At 61.2% G+C, this 12,861-nt stretch overlaps 1 protein-coding gene across 2 annotated transcripts in view; it reads right to left on the bottom strand.

The window, feature by feature from the left end:
• FMNL3 (formin like 3) overlaps nucleotides 1–12,861 on the bottom strand; it is a 48,845-nt gene that overhangs the window by 25,697 nt on the left and 10,287 nt on the right. For both annotated transcript variants that reach the window (XM_084610523.1, XM_084610522.1), the window contains exons 2-4: nucleotides 2,622–2,705; nucleotides 2,192–2,272; nucleotides 495–571 (exon numbers count right to left, since the gene is read on the bottom strand). In XM_084610523.1, coding sequence (XP_084466649.1) covers nucleotides 495–571; nucleotides 2,192–2,272; nucleotides 2,622–2,705 — 242 coding nt within the window. The remainder of the gene's footprint in view (nucleotides 1–494; nucleotides 572–2,191; nucleotides 2,273–2,621; nucleotides 2,706–12,861) is intronic.

The following is a 12,861-nucleotide window of genomic DNA, read 5'->3' on the forward strand; positions in this document are numbered from 1 at the left end:
AGGCCTTGCAGATACACCCTGGGTTGGGAGCAACGCTCGAGCTTCCAAGCACAGATGGCAGCAGCTGGTCTCTACAGCCAAGAAGCCTCACCGCAGACGGGGCTTGGGCACAATCAGGGCCACCTGCGGGGAGACAAAAGGGGCGGTTGGCCCCAGGCCCCCCATTTGAGAGGGCCCCCAAACCGAGTGGCGTAGCAGGCGGGAGGGCAGCGCTGCCATCCCGTACGCCAGGGATCACATCTCGCCTGGCAGAGCGTGGGGCTGCCAGGCCAGAGAATCCCCCAGCAGGCCGCCTGGGGCATCCTGGCCATGGAGAAAAGGGTCTTGGCCGCTATGGAACGATGCCGGAGCTGTAACGAGGGGAGAGCCAGCCATGCAGAGCCTGAATCCGGAGCGTGAGGGACTTGGATGGAGCATGGAGCAGAGCCAAGCCTACTGCTCTGCTGGCTCCGGCCCCGGCCCCGGCCCCAGCCCGGCTGCTCGGTGGCACCTACCCGATGTGGTTGGTCCTCAAGGAGATCTCCAGCTCCCGCAACACTTTGGTCGATTCCTGCACCCTCCGTCTGAACTTCTGACAACAGAGTCCCCCTGTTAGGAACAGCAACCAGCTCCGGGCCCCGAGCCCAGCTCTCCCTCCGCCCCTGGCAGAAACCACCTCCCCGTCTTGACCAGACCCATCGGCAACAGAGCCAGCACCGTGGGCTCTCTGGGGCTGGCATGGCCTGTTCTGCATTTGCAATACAGCCTGCGACGAATAGCTAGAGATCAGACAGCTCCGTTTTACCAGGGGGGCCCAGTTAGTTACATGGGGATAGATTCTCCAGACTGTCCGGGCCAGATTTGCAGGGATTTACCACCCACAGACAGGGTCACATCCCCACCCCACCCAGCAGCCCCCATGGCAGGACTGGTGGAGGGGATGGGATGATGAGACTGCCAACAGGGGCACAGAGCCGATCTGTGACTGCTCGCAGCAACACCCCCAACGGCCAGTGACGGGACTCTAGCTGGGGCGGGCCCCGAGTCCGACAGAGAATTCTCTCCCAGGGGTCTGGCTGGTGGGTTTTGCCCACCTGCTTGGGGACTAACTAATCACCAGATTTGGGGCTGTGAAGTAATTTTCCTCGTGTCAGATTGGCAGAGACCCTGAGGGTTTTTCACCTTCCTCAGCTACGTGGGGCACAGGGCACTTGCAGGTTTAGACTAGTGTAAATGGTGGATTCTCTGTAACATGAAGTCTCTTAACTCAGCCAGAGGTTCTGGGTCTATTACAGGAACGGCTGGGTGAAGTGCTGTGGCCTGCGACATGTTGGAGCTCAGACTAGCTGATTACGATGCTCCCTTCTGGCCTCAGAGGCTACGAGATTTTTCCAAAGCACTCAGTGCCCAAGGTTTGAGAAGCTGGCCCCCTTTTTTGATCCCTAAATGCCGCATCGTCAACCCCAAGTGTCCGAGGGTCACAAGCCTGCCCCAATAATCATGTGACCAGCTTATCAATGTTAAGGTTTCTTTTAAAAACAACAAACCCCAGAGTTTTTCCTGTGATTTGCCTTTTGGTTCGTGTGTCTGAGCTTCTCTCTGCAACCCCAGCAGCTAGAAACTTCCTGTGTTTTAAATGAAAGCTGAGATTCCCCCAACTTCACAGGACCCCAGGAGCTGGAGCTTTGGGAAATCCAGGAGAGGCAGCAACACTCTCACTGGAAACTGAGCTCCTTGGAAATTCAGGACACAGGGTGGCATGAGCCAAAGATCTAATTCAGGACTCCCGGAGCGTTCCATCTCTCCATGTAATCGCAAGGTTTGGGTGGCTATTTCTGTAACCACAGACGGTTTGTTCTGGAGGAGGCGCTGCCCAGGGCGGGGGTCGCTCCGTGCTTGCCAGGCGCCCAGGGCGAGTCCAACGAGCACAGCTGCGGTCAGAGCTCAGCGTCGGCGCGACGTGCCCATGATGCCACAACAAGCTCGCACTCAGCCTGCACTGATGGGAAACCCTGGAGCTCTGAGAAACACCCCATGTGGCTGCTGAGCCAGAGCTGGGAGCCAGGACCCCAGAGCAGGCATCTCTTGCACAAGTGCTTCAGCACCCACGAAGCATCCCTGGGTTTGGATTTGTAACAGGAGAGTCTCTATGGCCACAGCTCACGGCCGCCGTGCGAGCCCCGCAGCTCACGGCCGCCGTGCGAGCCCTTACCTTCCTAGTCACGCCGGGGTCCAGGAAGGTCTGCAGTTTCTGGATGTAGGTATGGGGAGGGTTCTTCACCTGGAACCTCTCCTGGAGGGGAGGAAAGAGCCTGACTGCGGGTGTCAGAATGGAGAGGGAGTCGCGGGCATCACCGGTGGGGACGGAGCAAACCCTGCAAGGGGTGCGTGGGACTCTGACTCGCTGCTCCCATTAACCTCCCCCCGGAGAACCCCGACGGCTTCTGTGGCCAGCCCTGAGCACAGAGCAACTCCTGCGTCCGTGTGGACCCAGCCCCAGCGCTGTTCCCGGCCTTTCCCCTGCCCCCGGCCGGGCAGCCCCCACTGCTGCAGTCCCAGGTAAGCCCCCTGCCCCCAGCCTTCCGCCCACGCAGACCCCAGAGCTGGGGTTATGGCCCCGCTCCCGCCCCGGGTCCCGGCACCTGGTCGCAGATCAGGTCCCATTTCTTCTCGTTGTCGTACTGACGCAGGAGACGGGCTTTGTCAGGCGGGAGGTTCATGGAGCTCTGCGGAGAGGAGAGAGGAGAGTCGACCTGGGGGGCTGCTGGATCTGAGCCACGCGCTCCCGCCCCGTCGGCGGGACAGGCACGAGCCACATGCCCCGGCGCGGACGGCTAGGGCTGGCCCGTTCACTCCCGCAGGCCTGAGCGGGGACCAAGGCAGCCCCAGACACACTGCCGACTGGGAGGGATTAGCGGCAACGCGCGCTGGGCTGGTGCCAATGCCCCCCAAGCCCCTGGCCCGCCCCGGGCTGGCTCCTGCAAAGCCCATCTGGAAGGCACTTAAATGAAGCAGGGCCGGGTTGAGCACCTGGCCCTCTGGAGACGGGGGGCACCATGCCACTGCTGATCCAGAAGGCCGGAGGTCTTGATCCCCTGGGGCCACTGAAGGTCCCGGGCTGCTAAGTTGTGCTGCCGGCACAGATATCCGGGTCCTGCTCCGGCTACCCCGGTACCCTCAGACGGACCACATCCTCAGTGGGTGCAAATGAGCTCCGGGCCCCTGAGACGCTTGTGGGACTTCACCCATATCCTCCAGCAGAGGATCTGGCCCCGCCCCCTTCTTCTCCCGTCACGCACCCCACATCTTCGGGGCAGAGCCGGGGCGAGAGCCCTGCCCCCTAGCGTGGCCTGCTCTCTCTGGCTCTGGGGGGAAACGGGGGGACGTAGGTTCCCTTCCTCCCACCCCGCGAGGTCTCATCCGTTGTGGTCAGGGAGCAGAGGGGAAGCAGGTCAGGGCCCGGCTCCTCGCCCTGGGCGAGGGTTTTAACCTAGTGGGGGGGCAGCTCGGATTGCACAGCTGAGCTAAGACATGACTCAGCACACGCAGCTCCCCCGCGCCGGCGAGATGGGAGCACGACCCCACCAGGACCCGCCGACCCTCACGCTGCCCCTTGGGCCGCCCACGCCTGCCGCGGGGGTTCAGTGTCCTGCCCCCCTGCACACCGAGCTGCTCCAGCGGTGAGCAGAGGGCCGACTACCTGCCAGATCCCGCGGCCCAGAGCCTCTGGCTGCATCCCGGCCTCTTGGAAATTCAAGGCGGCTCCGGCCGCACAACGATCCTCTCGTTCCGGGGCGAGGCGCTCTGGCCTCAGTGTCTCCCAGCCACAGCGCTGGCAAGGCCACGAGGCCCATGGCATCCCTGGGCCACGCCCAACCGCCGTCCAACGGCTGTACCCTCAGAGGAGCCCGGCCTCCCCGGCGCCAGACAGCTTTACTCCTGGCTGTGACCTCGGGCCCTTCCCATCCTGCATCGGCCTTGCCTGCTGAGATGGTAGGCGGCCCGGGGCAGAGACTGGTTCTCGTGCTGCACCCGGGCAACGCGTGGCCCTGATCTCAGCTGGGCATCCCAGCACTGCTGGAACGGTTCATTTCAACATGAGCGACGCTCCTCTCCCACCTCTCCAGCCCCTTGCCCACGCCCCAGAGGTGGGGTTGGCACCAGGGCTGGGCATGCGTGGGAGTCCAGGTACATCGACACCCGAATCGTCAGTGGTGTCTTCACGCGTTGCTCACTGTCACAGCTGCGAGCACTAGTGCAAGCAGGGCACCTGCATTTGCTGCCGGGGTGTTCACACGCAAACACTCCTGCCCATGTGCCATTAGTCCCACCAGGCTCTCCCCATTCGCTAGGCACAGGCCTGGCACTGGCTGCCTGCACGCTGGAGCAGCTTCTGCTGGGAGCGCTCGGAGCTGAGCAGACACGTTCCATGTTGGTCCTCCTTCCTGTGACTGCTGTTGCACGAAATCTCGCCGTACCACAGACGCATTGCGTCCGGTCTACACCAGCTTCCTCTCTGCGCTAACCACAGCCCGGCTCCCGCCGGAGCACCGCTCTCAGCCACTTCCTGCGATGCTCTGCGCTGGAAGAGATGAGCCAAGCGGTGCGGGCACAGGAGGGGAGCCAGGGCTCCCACCACTTCCCAGCTCCAGCGAGGACTGCCAGCCGGAGGTACTGGGCTGCTCCACCCCCGCTCGCTTGCCCAGCACAGCAGACGGGGAGGTTTCAGCCCCTGAACTAGGCCCAGCAGCCTGGGAGGGCAAAGGCCCCAGGACCCAGCACTGGCCCCACCAGCGTCTGCCCTGGCCAGGTGCTCGGCACCCCACGCCGCGCTCAGCCTGACACCTGGCCATTGCTTGTGGGACCTGGCTGGGAACGCTCGGACAGTCAGTCCACAGCGTCTCCGGGACACGGCTGTTTGCCTGGCTGCCCTTCATCCTCAGCTCCCTCCACCTTCTGTTCCTTCGAGGCAGGAGACCCCAAGCCCCAGTCCCACGCAGGCCTGGAGGGCATGATGCTGGACGACGAGTGTCGGCGTCTAACCGAGGTCCTGGAAACCCTCCTTTGGGGGAGGCGGGGGGCGGGATGCCGGGAGCATTCAGGTCTCTTCCCTTCTTCATCCCCTTTACCTGGGCACCTGTTTCTTCCGATCCGCCAGGTGGTGACGGACCAATGCCTCAGGGCCTGGAACCCGCAGGACAGGGGCGAGGGGCAGCAGCTGTGTCCTGGAAGCAATGGGGTCAATGCTGGCTCTGGGGCCAAGCAGCTCTGTGGGTTTCCTATGGAGGGTCCCGATTTGGCCCCCTCTTGATCCAAGCCTGCAGGAAATGCCACCCCAAGGCCCGGCAATACGGAGTGTCATCGTGAGGCCTTTGGGGCCAGATCCTCCCCCGGGCAGCGGGCAGCCCCAGCCCTAGGAGGCAGTCGCTGGTGCCCCTTGTTCACGGCTGCCCTGGCCCGGCGCCACGCCCTCTGCACAGTGGAGAGAGAATTCTGCCTCCCCTCTGCTTTGTCCTCCCTCCGCGCCCTGGGTGTCTGGCTCGTTGCTGTGGCCTTAGAGCGCGCAGGGGGCCCAGGGGCCAGATTCTCTCTCCCTTCCACCGCCAGACACCCAGGAACCCAGAGGGGATTGGGCGCTGTCTCTCTAGGAACCGCGCTGAACGGCCACAGCGCTACGTAAAGGCCACCAGCCACCTTCCCGGCTGGCAGAAGACACTGCTGGGTCACTTCAGGCCACTGAAGAGCTGGTGCCGCTAGGGTTCAGATCAGGCCATCTTCCCAGCCCATCGACCCAGATACCACAGTGATGGCAGGGGGGTGAGAACTAGAACAGCACAGATCAGAACTCCACACCCCATCTTGGCCACAAAGCCCATCTGTGACAGTCCCTGAGACGGTCCAGATCCCTCCTATGAGCGACAGGCGTGACTCAATTTCCCCCCACTGACTGGGTCAGTTTCTCTCACTCCAGGGGTTTGACGGGAATTGTTTATCAGCCAGCCCCCACCTCTGCCAGGAAAGCTGCATGGGACAGCCTCACACCATTCCCATCAGGGCCTTTGCCATGTCACGGCTGGTCTTCCTCCTCGTAACTCCCACCTGCGAGCGCTGGCCGCCCCGCATGCCAGGCAATGCCAGGGCTCCATGCTCGCGCTCCGGCCGTACCCACGCCAAGGCTGAGCCAGGAGATTGCAGTGCCACATGGCAGGATTAAAAGAGGCAAAGAACAATGAACCCTCCTGCATCCCAGCATGAGCCACCCAGGCTGGGAACAGCTGCTGGTCGCCCCCTGAAATGCTCCCGTCTGGGGTTTCCTGCACCTGCCGCTGAGGTGGCTGGTGCTGGCGACCATCCCAGCCAGGAGCCCGGACCAGGCTGGATCCAGAGCTCCCCTGCCAAGCCTGTTCCGTCCCCGCCCGCCCGCATGACCAGCACAGAGGGACAGGACCAAGATCACACAAGGAGTCTGCGGCAGACCCAGCCTCCCAACTCCCAATCCACCGTTTTAACCCCTGGGCCATGTTCCCTCCCACCCTGTCCGGACAGCCGGGGGCGCAGGGCTTGGACGCAGGCCAGGGGAGTTTTGCCGCTGATTTCCACAGCTGCAAGATCACACCCCGAGCGCCCCGTGGACAGAGAAACATGAAAGGGAGGAGGAGAGTGCGGCAGACTCCTTCCTCCGGCCCCCCTCCAGGGCTTCTGCCCTTTTCACTGCCAGACAGCGGCAGCCCTGGGGGAGTTTTCCACACCGCCCCCCTGCATCGCCGCGTCACAGAAAAAAGAGGCAGCGCGGGGCGGAGGGGAAGCAGAAACCCAACTGAAAAATAACAGAGCTCATCTTGGCTTGTGTTCAGCTGCAGAGAGACAGCGTGCCGGCGGCGGAGACAGAACCCGCCTTGTGCAAAACTCCGCTGTCTGAGAGGTGAAAAGGGAACTTTAAAAACATCAGCTGACCCCCCCCCGGGGGCCTGGTTTGGGGGGGGCTTTATTTCTAGCCCAGAGGACAAAAGGTGGTTTTCCCAACCCCAGAGCTCACTGACTCATGGGTCGTCCCTTAACACAAAGGCACATTCCCTCCCCCGCATCCGTGCCCCTGCCCGCAGCCTTGCTCAGCCCAGAGGAGGAGCTGGGGGAGGCTGGGCGGCCGCAGGGGGGCATGGGGGAGGACACATGGCCAGATGAAACGGGACATTGTTCTGGCTCAAACAGCTCCCCCAAGCTCCCTTGCAAAGCAGCCAGAACTGGCTGTTTTCAGGGTGTCCCGGGAGAGAGGCCCCCCCACCCCCAAGGCAGCATGATGCTGTCTCTAGGCCCGATCCTGCCCGGCCCCAAACGTTGCCCCAGGAGACGCTGAGCGGCATTCAGGGTCACAGCCCAAGTGACAGGAGCTGATGACTGGGAGCAGGGGGCGGAGGCAGCATGACCCCACTAAGCCCAGCCCTCCCACCCCCACAGATTTTCGCCGGTCAGAGCAGCGGAGGGGGGCAAAGCTCAGCTGGACATGTGCCCGATGGGGCCTGACTCTCGCGATGGCCCCACTGCTCCTGGGCTGCGTGGGGTGTTCCTGAAAGCCCCAGCTCTAGGAGTCAGGTGATGGAGTCAGGAGTCAGTCCCCATTGAAGCCACGCTGTGAATTAAAACCAGTGGTTTGACTCAGATATTGTTTTGAGAGGGTGCTCTCCGGAGCTCCCTGAGTGTTTAGAAACCAACTGCAGTTAAACCAGCGTCACTTCCCTGGACACCCAGGCCTGGGGGCTAGTCCCTCCTGGGTGCGGAGAACGGCAGACAGCCGAGGCCCCTAACGGCCCTACCCAACCCCACGTTTGCTGGCGGCTTTACAATGGCCTGGTTTTTAAGCCCATCTTGTGGTTTCCCAGCTCAAGGCTGGGGAAGACCTGGACCTCCTGAGCCCCACCTGGGTGCCCCTGCCCCCCCGAGGCCCAGCACCTCCCGTATCACCCTTGCCGCTGGGCTTCGGTGCAGAGCCCCTGCCCCAGCATGGCAGCGGCTCCCCGGCAACGAGGCTGTTCCTAGTCAGAGCCCGTAGCAGGAGGCTGCTGGCCAGCGCTTAGCCCCAGGTGGTTCCTCTGCTGGGCACAGCCTGCCCCAGGCGATGCCAGGCCAAGGCCAGCCCTGGCTGTTCTCCCTGGTGAGGCTGCTCCAAGCCTCCACCAGTCCAAGCTCAATCCACGCTCTGGAGCTAAAATGATCCCCAGGCAGAGTTTAGGAGACCCCCTTCGGCCAATCCAGGCTTCCAGCCCCGCCTTGCCCCCCAGCAGGGGGCTGTAGGAAGGAGAAAGCCACTTATCACACTGCCCAGCCGGCTCCCACTTCCAGGCTCCTCAGGGCCTCCCCACCCCTCAGGCTTGGGCCTGGCAGCCGGAGCCAAGCTGCCTGGGATGGAGGCATGGTGGCTCCTGCCCCTCGGAGCACAGCTTTGCCCTAGGCCTGGACAGGAAACCGCAGGGAGGTCGGATCAAACACGGGTCTCGCTGCCCCAGGCCCCGCTAGCTGATCATTCCCACCTCCGGGGGCTGGGAGGGGACCCGGTCTGGCCAGCTTTCCAGCAGCGGCCAGCACCAGCTGCTTCGGACAGTGCAAGAAACATCGCAGGAGGCAGCTGGGGGCCAAGGGCCCCAGGAATGCCCCTGCTGACCCCCGCAGCTCGAGCCTGGCTTAGACGCTGAAGCACGACAGTTCACATCCCTTCCAAAACCCTTGCTGATTTTTAATCACCCTGGCTAGTCTCGTTAGCCAGAGAAACTCCTAATCCCTTTGTATAAACCCTGCTAAGACCCTGGTCTCCAACCGCGTCTTGTGGAGTGGAGTTCCACGGGCTAAGTGCACGCAGCGTTGGAGGGGAGGCACAGCAGAAGGATCTCACTGGTTTCCTGGCACAGCCAGTGCCAGGAAGATACTCGGGGGCTGGAAGGAGCACAGAGACTAGCAAAAACAATGATTTGTAAGTGCAGGACGAGACAGCTAAATATGTCCAGGTGATGGCTGCGTGGTCTGGGGGCTGGGGTTTTCCATGACAATAACTCTCTGCAAACATTAGATAAGCGTGCACTCCTAGGAGTGGGGTTACTTAGCGTGAACTGATGGGGTATGGACTGGGAAGAACAGGGGGATCAGTGGGAGTCCGGCCTCCCTATGAGCTGAGTTCAGACACTAAGGAGCTGAGGGCCTTGTCCGAGGATCCCAAATGACCTGCGGTTCCTTATATGAAATCAGCACTTTTGCGTCTCTTGAGCACATGGCCTGGGAGAAGCTTTCAGGGCTGCTGCCCAGCCGTGCTGCAGACAGAGCCACCATCCAGCAACACCACCAAAAGGCAGCAAATTCAGGACTGAGGAAACATCTTCCCACAGCACAGAGCTAGACTGCGGAACTCCCTGAGATAGGGTGTCACCGAGGCCGAGAGTTCGAAGCAGACCGGACGGACATCTCAATAAGAAGAACACGTGGAGTTCTAACGGTTAGCGCGAACATGGGGTACTCTTCAGCAGGGAGTTCCACAGGTTAGTTACCCTTTGCATAGAAAAGCTGTCCCTTCTGTCCTGTATGCATGTGCCACCGTCCAATAACGCCTGCTGGGATGGGGTAAATAGGGCTGACAAGAGCAGCCTGCAGCATTTTATAGGCCTCTCTCTCAAGTTGGCTCCAGATTCTTACTGCGAGGCTGCTGCAGAGCTCGGGACGGAACCCAGGCGTCCTGACTCACTCTCTTGTGCCCTAGCCACAGCTTTGCACGCCCCACTAGTGCAAACCCCCACAGCACAGGCCAGGGTCAAAGTCCTTCCTCAGGTCTGGACAATCCTGGAAACGCTTTGTCACCAGCCCACGCCCTCCTGCCGGACCTCTCCGCTACACGCCCAAGCAGCTGCTGGCCCAAGGGCAAGCATTCAACCCACAGCACTGCACTGAAACTGCGAAGAACCAGCCTGGCTAGGCCCAGCTCGGGTGCTCAGCTCCCGCCCTCCCTAGTTCCAGGTCAACTCCTATTTTTATAACAAGCCCAACCGCAAATGACAGCATCCGCGTTCTGCAAGCCTACAACTAAGGAGGCAGGAGAGTGTTTTCCAACCGCCAACCAGCCCTGCTCCTTCCCCTGGGCTGGGCTGACGCCAGGAGCTGGGCTTAGCTAGCTGTCAGGACCAGGAGTTAAATCCATCCCCCGGCCCCTTTGCTCTTCTTCCCTAAGTCACATCAAGAAGCCAAAACCTGCCTGCGTCCTGCTCGGGGGCTGTTTACTTCTCAGGGGAGCACAGGAAACAGCCAGCAGACTTCCCCGCAGCCAGCTTCAAAGCCCCAGAGCAGACGGAGGCACCTCTCTATTCTTTCCCCTTTGGCAATGGTCGCATCCCGGTGGATTTCACCTTAACACCATCTAGGCTGGCGGTTCCCCCTCCACTCTCTCACTCCTGAGAGCCGGGCCGAGGCCCGAGCGGGGAATCAGGGGCTCCATTTGGATCAGGGAGGCAGGGGCCCGGCCGTTTGCCCCCAGCTGGGACCGATCCCGGGACTACAGTGTGAAACACGGCTAACGAGTTGGCGAAGGGAGATGAGAGACAAACACACACTCCGTGAGAGGCAGGGATCCTCACCCCTCACCGCCTGTCCCGAGAGCCAGGCTAGGCACCTGGGCAGAGAAACCACTGGACTTGCTGTGGGACTCATGCCATCTCTTAGGGCTGCTTTAGGGACCTAAATACCTGCAACAACCCAGCCATTAGGGACGTGTGAAAGTCCCAGCCCCAAGCCAGTGTCCGGCCCACGGAGCCAGCACGGGGCTACTAGCCGTTAATCACTAACAGGAGCTGCAAGGGGCATGGCCCCTCGGAAAACCAGGTCCTAGGGTAAGGCACCTAAGTCACCTCCCCTGCAGCCCCCAGCATCTGGAAAGCACCAGCCTTAGCCCAAGTGGTGCCGCATCGAGTGGGGGCGCTTGGAGGGGCAAAGCAGCCAGGCGGGTCTGAGGAAGAAAAGCCCAATACTCGAATGCTGAGCGGTGCGAAACTTGGGATCTCCTGCCTCTGTGCTCCCAGGGAACGCCAGTACCACGGGGCATTTTGCCGCTTCTTTACCCTCTCCCACCGTCCCCCACGCCCCTGAAAAAAACCTCAATCCAAAAGCAGTTGGGTTCGGTTTTTCCCCAGGAGTGGAAGACGCGATTGGAAAGCAGAGCCAGAGACACAGGGCCAGATTCTGCCCCCGGGCTAGCGCCCAGAGCTCCTTGGAGTGACCCCGGATCCGCAGCGGCGTCCGCAAGAGCGGAATCAGCCCTGGGGGCCAGCACTGCAGGCAGTGAAGTTGCAGGTGAGAAGCCAGCCGAGCGGCTCTGTACTGAGCTCTCCCGCCGCGGTCACAGGTTATTTCGGATCCCAGCCTCCAAAATCCTATAGCTCCTTTCTCAAAGCTCCGGTCTGGGCTTTAAAGGACTCCAAGTCAGCACCAAGGTTTTGCTTCTTAAACCTCCAGGGTGCAAATCCAGTCGGGGGCACAAGTGTCCCCTGTGCCCGCCCTTGCCCGGGCGCCCCAAACCTAGCCCGGAGGGACCCAGGGATAATGCACCGAGTCTGAGTCTCCGGCAGCCGGGCCCTTGTGGGTGAGAACACTGCAAGGGCCCGGCTGCATCAGGGACTGGGGCAGCGATGCAGCAGGGCAGATGCTGCGCACTGTTCCAAGCAAGGCCAGCTCTGGTGGCCGTCGCCACGCGCCTGCGTTTTCCTGCTGCCGGGGTGCGGTTCCCTAATGCAGACAGGCCCCCAACAGCGACGTTGCCCACGGTGCGAGTTCACTCTCTCTCTGTGATTTGCACACTGCTGGGGAGGGGAACTGGCAGAGAGGTGGACCCAGAGCAACAGGTCTAAGGCTCACTTCTGCACGGAGGCTCTCCTATGCCTAGAGCCAGGAGGGATGGGGCCGCGCCAATGGGCCTCAAAATAGGAGCTTAATTTTGTGCCAGTTACAAACAAAGCCCGTCCCTTTCACGCCAGCCTTGTTCCCCACCGGGCCAAGCTGCAAACAGGAAAGCATTTGAGGATCAAAGTTAACTAAACTCATCAGCATTGAAGCCAAGCGAAGCCAACTCCCAGACTGCAGCCTGCCTGGAATGGATTCCCACTGATCCACAATGACCGTACAGCAGCTCCTCCGTTGCTACATTCCCTCGCTAATTACACACATTCCCCCCACAAGCCCAGGGAAGTGGGTGGCAGATCCAAGACGCTAATGACAGGACGCCAGATTGAGGGGGAGGGGCAGGGGAGAGAGCTGGGCTGGGAGGCCAGCAGGCAGCCGGCAGCGCATGATGGGACCCTGCCAAGCTCCAGCTAAGCCAGAGCAGAGCAGACAAAGGACTTGGATGGGAGCTTGAAAGTGGCACTTAGACGCTGTCTAATGGCTTGTGCAGCGTTGCTGTGAAACAGGTCCAGAGGTGGCTGCATTTCAGGGCTGGGCAAAGCCAGGCACTTCGTCCCTCGCAGGGGCTGAGTCGGGGGGCTGACGAGTTTACCAGGAATGGACTCTGAGGCATTTCAGCTACTGCCCCCCATCTCATTACTTGCAAAGCCCGCTGGCTCTGGAGCTCAGGGGCTAAGGTGGCAATCTAGACAGCTGCTTGCAGAAGCTCAGAACCCGTGTTTTAGCACGTTTCAGAGGGAAGTTTTGCCATCGGTAACAGCTGGATTACGTTAGTAACAATTCTGCTCTTAGGCTGCCCTTTCCTTTTCATCAAATGAACTCAAAGTGCTTTACAAAGGTGAGTACCATTACTCCCCATTATGCAGGTGGGGAAACTGAGGCACAGAGCAGGGAAGGGACTCACCCAAGGTCATACATTAAGGTTCAGAACCCCAGAATCCTGACTCCTAACCACCA

Source organism: Lepidochelys olivacea (genome assembly GCF_965140295.1).
Source record: "Lepidochelys olivacea isolate rLepOli2 genome assembly, chromosome: 20".
In the NCBI taxonomy this organism is placed as follows: domain Eukaryota; kingdom Metazoa; phylum Chordata; order Testudines; family Cheloniidae; genus Lepidochelys; species Lepidochelys olivacea.